This window comes from Terrapene carolina, unplaced genomic scaffold, assembly GCF_002925995.2.
Source record: "Terrapene carolina triunguis isolate 2854851 unplaced genomic scaffold, T_m_triunguis-2.0 Scaffold18, whole genome shotgun sequence".
Lineage (NCBI taxonomy): Eukaryota > Metazoa > Chordata > Testudines > Emydidae > Terrapene > Terrapene triunguis.
Genome location: NW_020664369.1, coordinates 4,652,052 through 4,668,381, shown reverse-complemented (window position 1 = coordinate 4,668,381; position 16,330 = coordinate 4,652,052). Strand labels below are relative to the sequence as shown.

Genomic DNA, 16,330 nt, shown 5'->3' with positions numbered 1-16,330 from the left:
AGCCCCCAGCCAAGGTCCTTATTGTGTAGCAGCTGGCACAACAATATAAATAAAATGCATCCTTTCATCACTTGTGTGGAATTCAATATTGCCAAATGCAGCTATTCAAAAATCATGAGTCAGGTCCTTAAAAATCATGAGATTGACTAAAAATCATGCGTTTTCAAAGAATAATCAATTTCAGGTTTTTATTTGACTTGTTGGTTTATGGGTAGTGCAGGTCAGGAATTTTTTGAGTAAACAGTTTTTCCATCAGAAACTGCCAATTCTGGGAAGGGATTCAGCTTGCATTTGTATCTCACAGAATTTTTCCTCCTAAACCCTACACTCGTCAGAATGTGCCTTAGACGTTGATGATTTTAAATCATCAAATTATCTTCTCACATTAAAATATGATTTAACACTTAAAATCTTAGACAGGTAAATAAAGGTTATTATTAAATTATATGAAAGTCACAAACAGCTCATGCACTCAAACTTATAAATTACTAAACTGTCTTAAAAATCAGAAGTAATGCCAACAAAAATTACATCAGTTTCAGTGGCAGCCAACAATAGTTATTACATCTGAATATAGTAAACCTTTAATTAAAAGCGAACACGATTCATTTATTATTAAGTCTGGTGACAAGGGGGAAAGTAGTATAAAAAAGGAAAACACTTCCTTTATGTAATATAAAAAGATGCCAAAACATGTTTAATAAATAATTATATATGGTGTCAATTAATTTTTCCATAGGCAATTACTGTAAATGGAAATTAGACATGTACTAAAAGAAACATAGATCTCTGTATGCTTATATACCTTATAGCAGTGGTCCCCAAACATTTCAGGGTTGTGCCCCCTTTACCATTGTCCACGTCACCCTGGGAGCCAGGTCCAAGACAGGGCCGCAGCTCCAGCGGGGGGGGAGACACAGACAGGGTTAAGGGGGCCAGGGCTGTGGCTGCAGCTGGGAATGGGTCTGGGACCAGGAGCTGGGCAGGGCCGGGAACGGAGCCGCTGTCAGGGGCCAAGCCTGGGAGTGGGGGCGAGAACAGAGCCGTGGCTGGGAGCCGAGGCTGGGGCTGGGAGCGGAGCTGCAGCCAGGCTGAGGTGGGGGCCGGCAGCCATGGCTGTGGCTGGGTGCAGGGTAGAGGCTGGGAGCAGGAGTGGAACCATGACCGGGATCCAAGGCTGGGGCCGGGGGCTCAGGTCGGGCAGGGGTTGGGAGCAGAGACACGGCCAGGCCACGGCCGGGTGTGGAGCCGAGGCTGGAGGCGGGGCCAGGAGCCAGGGCCACGGCTGAAGGCAGGGCTGGAGCATAGCTGGGAGCGGGGCATGGCTATGTGGTGCTCCCTCCCCAATCCCCATGGGGGCTGGCCCGGGCCCCACCAGGCCCCCCAAATGTTCCTTTGTGCCTCCCTACAGGGTGCACCCCACAGTTTGGGCCACTGCCTTACAGTCTCAGTGAATTAGAGAACCCTTCTCTTTCTGCTGTTGTCTAAGCACTGACGTAAAGAGTTGTCTCACAACCTGTTCTGATTTGGTGGACTTCTGTGCCTCCGCTGAGACCACTGACATCAGGCATACAGCCATACTTCATCATTTATACAGATACTGGTTTATGTTAATATGTTTTGAAATCAAATGATTCACCAGGCACAATTACAAGTTTATTATCATTTATATATTGATATAATATTGTTATCCCCTTTTGATCAGAACAGTTAGCCAATATTCGGGGCCTTGTGGGTTGTTTCCATCAGGTGGAGATATTGATGATAGAATCAGGTATTTATTTGATGCAATCCTGTTTATTTATAAAGAATGTGTACAAAGTCCTGTTTCTCTGAAACAGGATCAAATGATAGGAGGCTATCTCCTTGCTTACAATTTCAAGCCTTTCCAGCCAGCACTCTGCCTAAGAAGTTCTCTCTTGGCTTTTTCTCAAGGCCATGCTATAAGTGCTTCTCTTGTTACCTCTCATTTCTTTCTGCTCTCTGGCTGTTTTTTTGTTTTTAACATAGAGACAGTTGCAACCAAATCAGTCCCCAGCCCTAGTGTTTGTATTGAGTCTAGTTTTTGTGGCGTCCATTGTTTTTTCTATCACTAAACAAAAGTAGGGTAGCCACCCATCCGGGTTATACCCAGAGAGTTTGGTTTTTGGCTTCTGTGTCCAGGTGCCATTTAGGGTTGCCAGGTGCCTGGTTTTCAACTGGAAAATCTGGTCGAAAAGCAGACCTGGTAACCCTAAATGGCATCTGAACCAAAAGTCTGCTTACCGCAGGGCTGGGGTAGGTGCTAGGTCATTCATAGATTCTAGGACTGGAAGGGACCTCGAGAGGTCATCGAGTCCAGTCCCCTGCCCGCATGGCAGGACCAAATACTGTCTAGACCATCCCTGATAGACATTTATCTAACCTACTCTTAAATATCTCCAGAGATGGAGATTCCACAACCTCCCTAGGCAATTTATTCCAGTGTTTAACCACCCTGACAGTTAGGAACTTTTTCCTAATGTCCAACCTAGACCTCCCTTGCTGCAGTTTAAGCCCATTGCTTCTTGTTCTATCCTTAGAGGCTAAGGTGAACAAGTTTTCTCCCTCCTCCTTATGACACCCTTTTAGATACCTGAAAACTGCTATCATGTCCCCTCTCAGTCTTCTCTTTTCCAAACTAAACAAACCCAACACTTTCAGCCTTCCTTCATAGGTCATGTTCTCAAGACCTTTAATCATTCTTGTTGCTCTTCTCTGGACCCTTTCCAATTTCTCTACATCTTTCTTGAAATGCGGTGCCCAGAACTGGACACAATACTCCAGCTGAGGCCTAACCAGAGCAGAGTAGAGCGGAAGAATGACTTCTCGTGTCTTGCTCACAACACACCTGTTAATACATCCCAGAATCATGTTTGCTTTTTTTGCAACAGCATCACACTGTTGACTCATATTTAGCTAGTGGTCCACTATAACCCCCAGATCCCTTTCTGCCATACTCCTTCCTAGACAGTCTCTTCCCATTCTGTATGTGTAAACTACATTAACCCACACCAACCCCTGCTCAGTTGGGGCCACCTCCTACCTGCAGGCAGGCTCCTTGAGAGGATCCAGTGAATGATGGGGGAGGGGGGGAGAGGAGCGAGCAACGGGGGTGGGGCCTTAGGGAAAGAGGCAGAGCAGGGGTGGGGCCTTGGTGGAAGCGGCAGGGCAGGGATGGAGCCTTGAGGTTCCCATTACCAACAATTTGAGAGGTTGCTTGCAACCCTAAACAAAAGGCATTTAATTGTTCCCTCATTGAGCCAGAAGAGAAGGTGGCTAGCATGTCCATCAGCTTCATAGATCAAAGATATGCTTTCTGGGAGCCACCCAACCTCCAGCATAACAACATGATTGGTGTATGCTGTGACATTAGTTTCCCAGACCTGAGAAAAGCTCAAAAGCTTTGTCTTTCTCACCAACAGAAATCGGTCGAAAGAAGATATTACTTCACCCACCTTATCTCTCTAATATCCTGGGACCATCACGACTACAACAACACTGCATACAATAACGGAAGATACTGAATTTTACAATCTGAAATGGAAACTCCACAACATGAGCAGTGACACTGATTTAGTTTCCCAGACCTGAAGAAGAGCTCTGTATAAGCTCAAAAGCTTGTCTCTCTCACCAACAGAAGTTGGGCCAATAAAAAATATTACCTCACACACCTTGTCTAACTAAATACAGTAATTCTGGGAAAATGTTATTGTGCATCTTACTTAACTGGTACCTGTATCCAAGTTATTTTCACAACATCACTTCATTGTTGGTAGTCAGTTAATGTAAACAGAGTTTACTAGCAATAAATGTTTTACTAGACATCTATATTATTACAAACTAAATATATTTAAAACACACCAAAATATACAGGGTATGTCTAATAAATAATAATACTAAGGAACAGTAAGACATTATTGCAAATGGAACTGGTAGCATGGCCTATAGTTAAGATCGCTTAACATTTTCCATTGTAATCTGCTTTAAGTTGCTTATGCCTTTGCCAAACTTTAACTGTTTGAGCTGAAATTTTGCTTCTGGGTGTCTGCCACAGGTTGAATTTTTGAACCTCTTTCTAAGAATGAGATTAGGAAAAAATTACATTGTTTTGCCCATATTAAATTTTTAAAAACATTTAATTGAGAAGCTCTAGTTATCATATAATTACAGAAAGTAGCATAATGCATTCCCACAAATGGGCCAAATTAAAGTTCCATGGGCAATGTTAATTCTTCATTTACTAATCTTTGTGTGATAGACTTTTCAACATTAACATTCTTTTAACATATTTATTTTGTATACAATTTGAGTTAAGTCATTTTTCAAGCAACCTGATGTAAAGGCTTATGCTAAAAAAAATAAAATAAAAAACAGTGGTTCAAAAATGAAAAATAAAAGAACGAAAAACAGGCTTTGAACTAAAATAAATCTAAATCCTAGTTCCTTCTATGATGAAGTATATAGCTCCTTTAGCCCAGATCCTCAAAGGTACCTAGGCGCCTAACTCCCATTGAAATGAATGGAAATTAGGAGCCTAAATACCTTTGAGAATCTGGACCTTTAAAACTCCAGGACAGAACGGTCCTTTTTCACAATGGAGCAAGGTAAATAGCAGGGTCCCCCACGGATCTGTCCTGGGACCTGTGCTCTTCAACATATTCTTAAATGATCTGGAAAAGCGGGTGAACAGTGAGATGGCAAAATTTGCTGACTATACAAAATTATTCAAGATAGTTAAGTTCTAGGCAGACTGTGAAGAGTTACAAACAGATCTCACAAAACTGGGTGGCTGGGCAACAAAATGGCAGATAAATTGTATGGTCATTCTTATGTTCCTAATGACCTCAGACCAGCTGTTATTTGACACATAAATGTGGAGGTTCCAGCATGGCATTGGGGAGCCTAGACCACTGGCTGCACAGAGGTGGGAGATCACTGTGCAGTCTCCTAAAGTCTAAGACAACTTTTATATACTTTTTGGTAGACACACATCTAAAACAGACACTACCAAACAAGTGCTCTGTGAAGCAAGCTCTTTTGCTATTTTTTTGCGGGAGGTTGCGGTGTATGTGGAACATAACTTGTGGAAATGAGGAAGAGCTGACTGAGTCATTTGGAGCTGGTGAAAGTTGTTATCCCTCTGGGGGAGCATAAAAAGGTTGAGCTCACCTCCTATAGGGAATTTCTACATGCTAAATAACTGTAGGGGGAAAGTATAGCCATATGGCTTGGGCTGTGGTAGTTTCAGAGCAGTCTCTAAAACGTATAATAAATAAAAATCCCGCAGGAAAGGCAATATTTTATTATTCATGTATGACTAGTTCATGGTGTGTATCTTAATTCTCTTCTAGTTTCATACAAAATATGCCCCATATTTTCTTCAATCCCTAGAAATGAGAATGTAATGCACTCACCCTAAAATTCCCTTTTCTTCTCTCCAGAGACAGAAAGACAGAAATATACTAGAACAATCCTCCCCAGTCTTCAGATCCAGCACCTGTAATGCCCCATTAGGGCATTAACAACCTAATGATGCTCCCATCTTAGGTGCAATCCCTCTATGTTGACAGCCATATGTCAGAATGGACAGGTTGGCTATTATGTCAGGATGCCAGGCTACTAATATGGTCTTTATCCACTGTAGGCAAACATCAACTCTAACTCCTAGTTTGGAATGGGGGTTGCATGTGAGTAGGATATTGTACTAGGGCAGGGATTGGCAACATTCGGCCGATCGCGGTTCCCACTGGCGGCGGTTCACCATTCCAGGCCAATAGGGGCTGCAAGAAGCCTGCAAGGTTTGGCCTGGAATGTGGGAGCTACAATCGGCCAAACCTGTGGACATGGCAGGTAAACAAACCGGCCCGGCCCGCCAGGGGGCTTACCCTGGCGGGCCGCGAGCCGAAGGTTGCCGACCCTGTACTAGGGTGTGGAAAATGAAATTTTTGTAGCCTGTGGCCTAGTTCTTTGGAAAACTACTGATTATGACAGTGTTTGAAGTGTATGTTGAAGTATTCATCTTCTTTGACAAGTTAGAAAAAAATCATCTTTATATAGGGGATGCCAGCCAATGTAGTGAATTGTGGGTTTTATAGTTCTATTTTTGAATGTTAATTTATGTAAAATGAAGAAGAGCTCTATGTAAGCTTGTCTTTCACCAACAGAAGTTGGTCCAATAAAAGATATTACCTCACCCACCCTGTCTCTCACAAAACATAGGAAAAGTCACTGGGAAGCTTTACATAGCTAACATTAGATGTCAAACATTGAAAAATGAATGAATACATTAGATGACATCCCTAGGTTCTAATCATAATTGTCTGATTACTAGCCTGCCATCCTCTCCTTAAATTCCAGCCAGATCTTAGTAGCCACTAATCACACAAACTCTGTGTAGAGAGGAATGCATTGTACTCTTTGAAAGTAGGGATTCCTGGCTCTCAGATGATGTGGGTCTAGCATGAACAGTTCTTCATACAGTGGACACTAAGGGCTTGTCTACACTACCGCGGTAGTTCGACGGCTGGAAATCGAACTTCCGGGTTCGATTTATCGCGTCTGGTCTGGACGCGATAATTCGAACCAGGAAGTGCTCGCCGTCGACTGCGGTACTCCACCTCAGCGAGAGGAGTACCGCGGAGTCGACGGGGGAGCCTGCCTGCCGCGTGTGGACCGCGTCTGAACCGCGGTAAATTCGAACTAAGGTATGTCGACTTCAGCTACGTTATTCACGTAGCTGAAGTTGCGTACCTTAGATCGAATTGGGGTGTTAGTGTAGACCAGGCCTAAGGCGGAGAGGAAGGACAGTGGCAAGAGCGTAATCAGAATAATGGGATTTTCCATCCTGTCTCATCTAGGATTACCAGACACAGGGGCGGCTCCAGGCACCAGCGCAGCAACCGCTGTGAGGGCGGCAGGCAGGCGGCTTTTGGCAGTGCGAATACGGGAGGTCTGCCAGTCCCGCGGATTCAGCAGCAATTCGGCGGCGGGGACACCGATGGCGCGGCACCGGTGGACCTGCCGCAGGCATGCCACCGAATCCGCGTTACCAGCGGACCGCCTGCAGGTGCGCCGCTGAAAGCCGCTTGCCTGCCGTGCTTGAGGTGGCAAAAAACATAGAGCTGCCTCTGACCAGACAGCAAGTGTGAAAAATCAGGACAGCGCGTGAGGGGTAATAGGATCCTATATAAGAAAAAGACCCAAAAAATCAGGACTGTCCCTATAAAAATCAGGACATCTGGTCACCCTACAGGTACAGGTCACACACTGCCAATGCCCCCCACTGCCAAACACCACGCTGCACTGCCAGCCCCAGGCCTCCACAGAGCCCACCAACCAGGCCTTGCCCTGGGATGTTGCCTTGTTGGGGGAGGGAGGGTCGCGTTCCTCTCTAACCACAAGCGCTACAAACGGTGTAAAACTGACCTGCTCAGGCACCAAACCCCGAGGTTTATTATAATAACATCGCGAGAGTTGGTGGCAAATCTGGGCGAGGCCAAACTCAGCCCTCTACCTCCTGGGATACCTCCCCCACCCCCGGGACGCTGCTGGATATAGAGCAGGATCTGCGCGTGCGCCAAGGGGGATCCCAGCGGCCATTTTGCAGCGTCAGTTGGGAAGCGAGGCCTCCCCGGCAGCTGCGCACAAGGGCCGCGCTCGCTCGCTCGCGGTGATTGAGGGGAGCCGGCCGGGCGGCGCAGGCCAATGAGTTAAAGAGCCGCCGCAGCCGACTGGCAGGAGCCGCGTCTTCTCCCCACCGCCCGGGCTGCCCTAGCGCACCATGCCGTCCGTGCTGCTGCCGCCCAAGGAGAGCAACCTCTTCAAGCGGATCCTGGTCAGTGACCGCCCCGCTCGGCCAGGCCGCCCCGGCTCGGGACACCCGCCCTCTCCCAGCCCGTCAAGCCAGCTCCCCCTGTGGCCCGGGAGCAGGTGCGAGGCCCCGGCCCCGTGCGCCGAGTAGCGGCGCTGGCTAGACTGGAGCTCCCGCCGCCTCCGGGCTCTCGCCCGCTTCCTTCCTTTGTCTAGCGGGAGCCCAGGGCAGAGCAGGCCCGGCAGCCGCTTCTAATGAGGGGGCCCGCTTGTCCCCGGCTGGGGGGATGTAGCGGGGCCGCAGCAAACGGGCTGACGCGCGGCTTTGTGCCCAGCCGCCTCCGCTCCCCATGGCCGCAGCGCGGGGCGCTCCTAACCGGGGCGCGGGGTCTCCGGGGAACACTGGTAACGACAGAGGGCTGCAAAGTCTGAAACCAAATTTGAGACACTTTCCCCTTGCGTCCCCGTCCCCCCCCCTTCTTCTCTGTCTCCACGAAAAAAAAGTTTCGGTTGCGTAGATCTAGGGTTTTGACTTGGCCCATGTTAAACAAACCGCTGAATTGTCAAAGCCTGATCTGGGTTCAGATTTCAAACCTCTCTAGAATTCGGGATGTCTGTTCAGGTGTGTTGCTAATAATAATATCTTACACTTATACAGCACGCTCAGCTCCAAGGAGGATCCTAAAGCACTTTACAAATGTAACCGATGTATAGGGGTTCACCTCATCCCTGAAATGCAGCCATCTCTTGGAAAGCAACTGACCAAGAACACATGGTATATAGGGACTAGATTTAAGGCATTAAAATGCAGGAACATTTTTTTTTTTCATTGAGCCACATGGTTGAGCATGACTGTCAGCCTAGTAAAGCAGAATTGGGTTCTCTGCAACATCATTAAAGGGTTTTTTTTTTTTTAACGTGTAAGTGGTCAGCCCAGGGACTCTAGGTTTAATTTGTGTTATAAATGAACCATTTCTTGGGTCATCCATTGTAGTTTGTCTGAAATATTTTCTTGGTCTAGGTTATTTAAAAAATATTTTAAAAAATCCTTTAGGCTGTTGTGTATTAATTATATTTAAAAAATCCCACTTAGTGCAGCCTCATGGGTGATATAACAGTTGTAGAGTATGTCTATACAGCTGCTGGGTGATGTGATTCCCAGTTTGCGTAGACATTAAGGTTGCTAACTGTCTAATCACACAAATCCAAACACCCTTGCCCTCCCCCCTTCTCTGAGGCTGTGCCCCACTCACTCTATCCTTCTCCCTCCCTCCCTGTCTCTGTCACTTGCTCTCCCCTACCCTCACTCACTTTCACTGGGCTGGAGCAGGAGGTTGGGCTGTGGGCTCTGGGCTGGGGTTGAGGAGTTTGGAGTATGGGAGGGGGCTGAGCCTGGGGCAGGGTGTTGGGGTACAGAACAGGGTGTGGGGTGCAAACTTTGGGAGGGAGTTTGAGTGCAGGAGGGGGCTCAGGGCTGGGGCAGGGGATTGGGCTCTTGGGGGGGGTGTGGGGTCTGGGAGGGGGTTTGGGGTGCAGGCTCTGGGAGGGGGCTGGGGCAGAGAGTATGAGGTGCAGGAGGGGGCTCAGGGCGGGGGCAGGGGGTTGGGGTGTTGGAGGAGCTTTTGGGTGCTGGCTGCAGGAGGGGGCTCAGGGCTGGGGAAGGGGGTTGGAGTGCAGGAGGGGGTGAGGGGTGTGGGCTCTGGCCGAGAGGCTCTTACCTCAGGCGGCAGTGCAGTGGGGCTAAGGCAGGCTCCCTACCTGCCCTTGCACCACTCCCAGAAGCAGCTGGCACATCCCTGCGGCCTGGTGGTGGTGGGGAGACCAGGGGGCTCTGTGCCTGCAGGCGCCACCCTTGCAGCTCCCATTGGCTGTAGTTCCCGGCCAATGGGAGCTGCAGAGTTGGCACTTGGGTGTGGAGGGGGGCAGCACGTGCAGACCCCCTGTCTCCCCTGCCCCCTCCCCCAGGGGCCGCACGAATGTGCTGGGCACTTCCTGGAGTGGTGTGGGGCCAGCGCAGGGAGGGAGCCTGCCTTAGCCCTGCTGCATCGCCGGTCTTTTAGTGCCCTAAAATCTCCATTTGGCTTCACTAGCCTCCGGGAGATAGAGCCCAATTCTGGATTGGGTGAACCCAGGAGGATTGGCAACCCTAGTAGACATACATGTGCAAACTCTGTTCGAGCTAGCTCCTAAAAATTGCTGCGTGTCTGTGGCGACACAGGCTGCAGCTCAGGTTATGCATACCAGAGTGCATATCTGCAGGGTTCTACTTGGGCAGCTAGCCTGAGCCTCATACTGCTGTATCCAGACTTACTTTTAGGCACTAACACTAGCTCTGCTCAAGCATGTATGTCTCCATGAGCTGGGAATCATACCTCCCAGCTGCTGTATAGACTTACCCCTAGTGTGAACAAAGCTCCAGGAGTTTTAAATTACCTTGTCATCTATACCTGCTCAGAGGAGGTCCACATGTCATGGTGGTAAAACTACTAGCAACCACTGGTTGGTTATTTGCTCTTAGAGCGTCTGTCTTGCTACTACTGGTGTTAACAATAGTGAAGAATTTTTTTTTTTTTTAAAGGAATAAGTTCAGTTTAGCCAAGGCCAGAGTGCTTAACAAGAAAACAAATCTAAGTGTCTAAGCTCAGATGTGTGCTGTTGATGTGTACTGGCAGGTGTTTCTTGATTGGTTTCTCTTGTTGCCTTTGGGCAGCATTTAGATTTGAAGATTTAATAGTTCTTAATAGCAATTTGCTGCTTACTGTATAGTTATGGTATGCATCTTACTAAGTAATCTAGTACTCCTCTTGCTCTCTTTGCTATAAATAAATTACTAATTTTAGAACAGTTAGGTGATTATTCTTACTAGGAGCAAACAAGTTCATAGTAGCAGTCACTTCCCAATATATCTTGTATAATTAACATTTTAAATTTATAGAATTTTTAGGCAAGTGCATTTTAGGCAAATTACCACCGTTTTATCTTCAAATGTCTAATTATAGATAATCAGATAAAAATAACATGGCAGTTGAGTGAGGATGAATGTTTGCCTTTTGTGAAAGGTGAATTGATAATCTACATAGTGATTAATAAGTGATTATTTCCTGAATGCTTATCCACATGCTGCCATTCACTTGTCCAATTGATCTTAATGTACTGATATTTTAAAACTTGATTTTTTTTCTTACCCAGTGTTTATTTCTCTATTTTATCCTTGCAGTTGTTCCCAACTAATTCCTTGAAGTATTAATTGTCTGCATAGCTTGTATTTTGTATATTTTGTTAATTGGCTTTATTTTAGTATATGCCTAGAAACAATATGTGTATGTTGTGTTAAAAAATGTTCTTACAGGGTATCTTGGTCATTGTTCTTAATTGCTCTGTTTGTTCTAGTAGTATGTGTGGATTCTATCCTAGGCTGCTGCTTTTGGTATATGGGCTTTTTGGTCTAGGACTACTCATTTCTTCTCAAATTCCCTCCTGACCTCTATCTTATATGTTACCTACAATAGCTTGCTACTTTATATAGCAGGGGTAGGCAACCTATGGCATGCGTGCTGATTTTCAGTGGTACTCACACTGCCCAAGTCCTGGCTACCTGTCCGGGGGGCTGTGCATTTTAATTTAATTTTAAGTGAAGCTTCTTAAACATTTTAAAAAAGTTATTTACTTTACATACAACAGTAGTTTAGTTATATATTATAGACTTATAGAAAGAGACCTTCTAAAAACGTTAATGTATTACTGGCACGCGAAACCTTAAATTAGAGTGAATAAATGAAGACTCGGCACACCACTTCTGAGAGGTTGCCGACCCCTGTTATGTAGGATTCACTTGAGTTGGAGAGAACAGGGGGAGCGGGGGGGGGGGGGGAAAGGCACCACTGGCTGCAGCGCTTTTACCGACGGGGTGGCGCTCTGGGTCTTCGGTACTTCGGCGGCGGGACCTTCACTCGCTCCGCAGGTGCGAAATTCTTCGGCGGAATTTCGGCGATGAAGCTTCAGTGCCGCTGAAGACACTCGGAGCTAGTGAAGGGCCTGCCGCCAAAGACCTGGAGCGCCCCCTGTCAGTAAAAGCGCCGCAGTGGGTGGCGCCCTTTTTTTTTTTTTTTCCCGCTCCCAAGTGAGTAAAATTAAAAAGGCGCCACTTGTGCTCGGTGGGGGAGCGGCCGCTGCCCTGCTGCCCCCCAGCTACGCTACTGAGTTGGAGTTCCATATTCTGGAGGATATATCTTTGGCTCAGATAACATCCTTGAACCTTGTCATTTAACCATACTGCGTCGTGTCCTTGTCTTCCATACTTCCTCTGTTTCTGCATATGTATTTCTTCTGCAACTCTGGTATTCTCAAGTACCCTCTTTGCAGAGTCTAGGGTTGCACATGTGACCTATCCAAAAACATTTGGTCAGTTGATGGATCAAATAGTGTCAATGGTCAGGTTATTTTAAAGCACTAATTTATTAGTACAGTAACGACAACAAAAAAAGAGTAAGACTTTATGGTCTCTAGTAAGCACAACCTGAGATCTTACTTATGCCTTATTACAGAAAAGTTACTTAACTGCATTATTTTAACAGAGAAAAATGTGAAACACAATTAAATGAAGTTCTGAAAAAATGGCACCACAATACCTACATCAGGGCATTCTTGATAGAGTATTTGATGGAGCTCAAATAATAGCTGGTCAGTTGACATTTAACCGGTCAGAATTTTGGGTTCTTCACTTGACCTGTGATTTTTATTTATTTATTTTTGCTGTTTTGTTACTGCTTCCTCTTTTCTTTTTTCTCTTTTCTCATCCCCTAAAGTTTCATTTCACAGTACTAGTTTTTGGTAGAATTTCTCTGCACATACTGAATCACAGTCATAGTTATGTAATGGTTCAACTATGGTTACTACTTGAACCAATTCCTATGTTACCTAGGTAGGCACAAGAGCTTGTCTACTTTGGGAAATTTTATCAGCATTGCTATACCAGTATAGTTATCAGTGTAACTTACCATGTGGATGCTATAATTTGCAATAACAGTGGCCTTTTTTCAGTTTAGCTTAATTTGCTTCAACAGGGAATTAAGCTAAATCTAAAAAGGCCACTTGTAAATAATAGAATCCACTTGGAGTTAAACTAGTATAACTATAGAAGTTATTTTTTCTATGTAGACAAGCCCTAAGGGGGAGAAACTATTAATTTGTATGCTGTAGAATTGTATGAAGAAGCAGTTGTTTAAATGGTTGAGAAATTGCTGAAACTTGTCAGGTGGTGACTTTGTCCAGTTTAGATGCAAGTAGTCAAAGTCCACTATTAGTTTTATTAGCTACTCCTGAGGGCATTCTGTGCCAAAAAAATTAAAATTCTGCACACAATATTTTAAAATTCTGCAAATGTTATTTGACAAATAAATGTGGAGGTTCCAGCATGGCATTGGGGAGCCTAGACCACTGGCTGCACAGAGGTGGGAGATCACTGTGCAGTCTCCTAAAGTCTAAGACAACTTTTATATACTTTTTGATAGACACACATCTAAAACAGACACTACCAAACAAGTGCTCTGTGAAGCAAGCTCTACTTGTAAATTGTCATTTCATGTTGGAACTTTTAAAAATGTGTCATGTCAGTACACTAATGTTTCTCCATTGTCTGTGAACAGTATGTATTTGTGACTAGAATATCTGCATTCAGCACAGTCTCTAAGCACATACCGCCAGGTGAAGCCCCCAGAAAAAAGATATGGTGGTTAAAAAGTGGTTTGGAAATTTTTGACAGAATTGTTTCCAACAGTCTCTGCAGGTTTGAACAGGTTTCCTCTTTCACTGCAATTTCATTAACCCTCACTTAGTTTCTAGTTATCTCCTACCACTTCCATATACTTGTATTGACTTTGGCTTTTTTCTATTTCTGGATAATAATCTCTGTTTTCTGGTTTTAGACTCTCCACTTCTAGCCTTACTGTGCATATTATTCTTTGTTTCAAATTGTCAGTACTATGCAACAGCATATGAGGCCTATGAGAATTATAGATAGACAGTAGAGACACCAGCTTGGAATCTAGTCAGTTTAAGAAGTGGACTAAAGTGTAACGTGCCCCTCTACTGGCTTTTGTGACTTTAGTCTCATTTTCCTTTTCAAAATTTTTGTATACTCTGTTGCTGTTTGAAAGACCCACTCATTCCGAGAAACTGGTGACTATACACAAAGTGCTCCTCCATAAGTAATTCAGGATTCTCAAAGGAAACTGAAAAATAGATTACCATGTTATCTTTCTATTACAGGTGTCCTGTCAATACTAAGTTAAAAATACTACTCACTAATATTTTTATTGGTGATGTCCCTTTAACTCAAGAGTACAGTATATAAACTTATTTGTCCAACAACTTAAAGGTAGCTGAACTTGTCTGGGTGCCCTTTTTTTTTTTTCTTTTCCCTGGCAGTCATCTGGCATGTCACTATTTACACAGGATGTCAGTGCTCAAGACAGAAGGGCTCACTAATTAAGTGCAGGCTGGTCAATGCAGCTATCAGGTTAGCCTCTTGAATAGCTTCAGGGTTAGAATTGAGCTGAATGTCCAGTTGATTGGATTCAGTGGTCTGTCGATCTTTCAAAACGATGTAGGAAAACTACTTATTTTTCATCATTTCACTTTATTTCCATTAATTGGCATCTAAGCATATTGAAAATTTCATCTGGTCACATCATATTGAGCCAGATGTGTGTAATTTCATATATGTTATGCAGCTTGTTCACAGGAGAAGACTATTTGAAATGTTTGACTGACTTCTGGCAAACTCAATTGTCCAAGGAAGGTGGTTCTTACATTGCATCTTTGATGCAGAATGCAAGATGCAATGTAGATACTGTAAATAAAGATACTAGGCTTGATCCTTTAAATATTTTTATCTATTTAATTGGCCTGTTTCAGTTCTTGGCTCATAGAACAGGAATTACTTAGGAAGTTAGCAGCGACTTTAACACCTTCAGGAATTCTTTGGGGGAGGGAAACCACAATTATCAATGGTTTAAAAAAAAAATTCAGGTATAATTACTTTCTTTACTGCCACCACTTCAATTTTGTCCCTGTTAGCATATGTATTAATCTTCAGATATTAGCTGCTATTTGGAAGATCATGCACCACTGAAAGTTTGTAATCTGAAGTGTGAGCTCTAACAGTTCTGAAGATCCTGGCTGTTAAATCAGGTTAGAGTTCAAGTGTATGAACATAGGCGCCGACCCGTGGGTGCTCCAGGGGTGGAGCACCCACGGGGAAAAATTAGTGGATGCTCTGCACCCACCGGCAGCTAAGCTCCCCCCTCCGCGCCTTCTCTCTCTCTCTCTCTCACACACACACACACCCCACAGCGCGCCACGTCCCCGCTCCTCATCCTCCCTCCCAGTGCTTCCCACTGCCCCGCCGCCTAACAGCTGTTTGGTGCTTAGGACTTCCTGGGAGGGAGGGGGAGGAGTGGGGATGCGGTGCGCTCAGGGGAGGATGCGGAGAAGAGGTGGGGCAGGAGTGGGGACTTGGGGGAAGAGGGTGGAATGGGGGTGATGTGGTGCAGGGGCGGGGCCAGGGGCTGTGGGGGTTGAGCACCCACTGGGAACAGGGGAAGTTGGTGCATATTTGTGTGCACGGGGGATGAAATGACACAGGGACATTGACATGATGTGAATTTTCATGTACTGTGAACTGTTATGGCTAGAAACAGATGTTAGTTATCCTTAGAAACCTGGAATTCTTAGTCCTTCTAGTTCACAATATATCTAACAGTAACAGTAAAAGTAGACACTGTTTTTTCAGATCAAAAGTGCCATTTTGACAGTGGTCCAGGCCTTGAAGTCCTATAGCTCAGGCGGATATAACTCACATCTTGCAGTATCCAATAGGAGTCTGAGGATATATGTACATTTCCAACCGTGAGACTTTTCCACTAGTAGTGACCATGTGGAAACCTCTTTCAGAGTGTTGTGGGGAATGCAAGCACCCTCATGTGACACTCAGTGCATTCTCCAGTCACCTTAGTTCCCTTGCTCCCTCTTTAGCAAACACAAAGGGCCCTCTCTCGTAGCTGTCAGACTTCTAAACTTTAATACAGAAATATTTTCTCAAATAAATAGTCCTTAGATCAGTAGTATAGTTTAGGTAGAGAGAGAACTTAAATTCCCTTTTTCCCATCTCCCTCAGGATCTTTGGGAACAATACTTGGCCCTGATCCTCAAACTGGGTTTAAGAAACATGCTGTGTCTATTCCTGAATTTGATGTCCAGGACAGAAGTTTAATCTGCTTGTGGAGAGCACACCCAGTACTAGTGCACTGTGTGACAAGTACTTGTCCCTTGAAGCTCATGGGAATGTCACATACAACTTCAAATGCATTTCAGAGCCTATGGGTAGATGGTAATGCCCCAGGTCTGAATTCAGCAGAGAGGCTAGAACAGGGGTAGCCAATTTGAGCCTGAGAAGGAGCCAGAATTTACCAATGTACATTGCCAAAGAGCCACAGTAATA

The 16,330-nt window shown here is 45.1% G+C and overlaps 1 protein-coding gene across 4 annotated transcripts in view; it reads left to right on the top strand.

Moving 5' to 3' along the window:
• Positions 1 to 7,669: 7,669 nt before the first annotated feature.
• The window catches only part of LOC112103181 (N-alpha-acetyltransferase 16, NatA auxiliary subunit), an 88,383-nt gene continuing 79,722 nt past the window's right edge, over positions 7,670 to 16,330 (top strand). For 3 of the 4 annotated variants that reach the window (XM_026654777.2, XM_026654823.2, XM_026654867.2), the window contains exon 1: positions 7,670 to 7,855. In XM_026654777.2, the coding sequence (XP_026510562.1) occupies positions 7,802 to 7,855 (54 nt within the window). In that variant the 5' untranslated portion in view covers positions 7,670 to 7,801. The remainder of the gene's footprint in view (positions 7,856 to 16,330) is intronic. The other variant, XM_026654754.2, reaches the window with a different exon arrangement.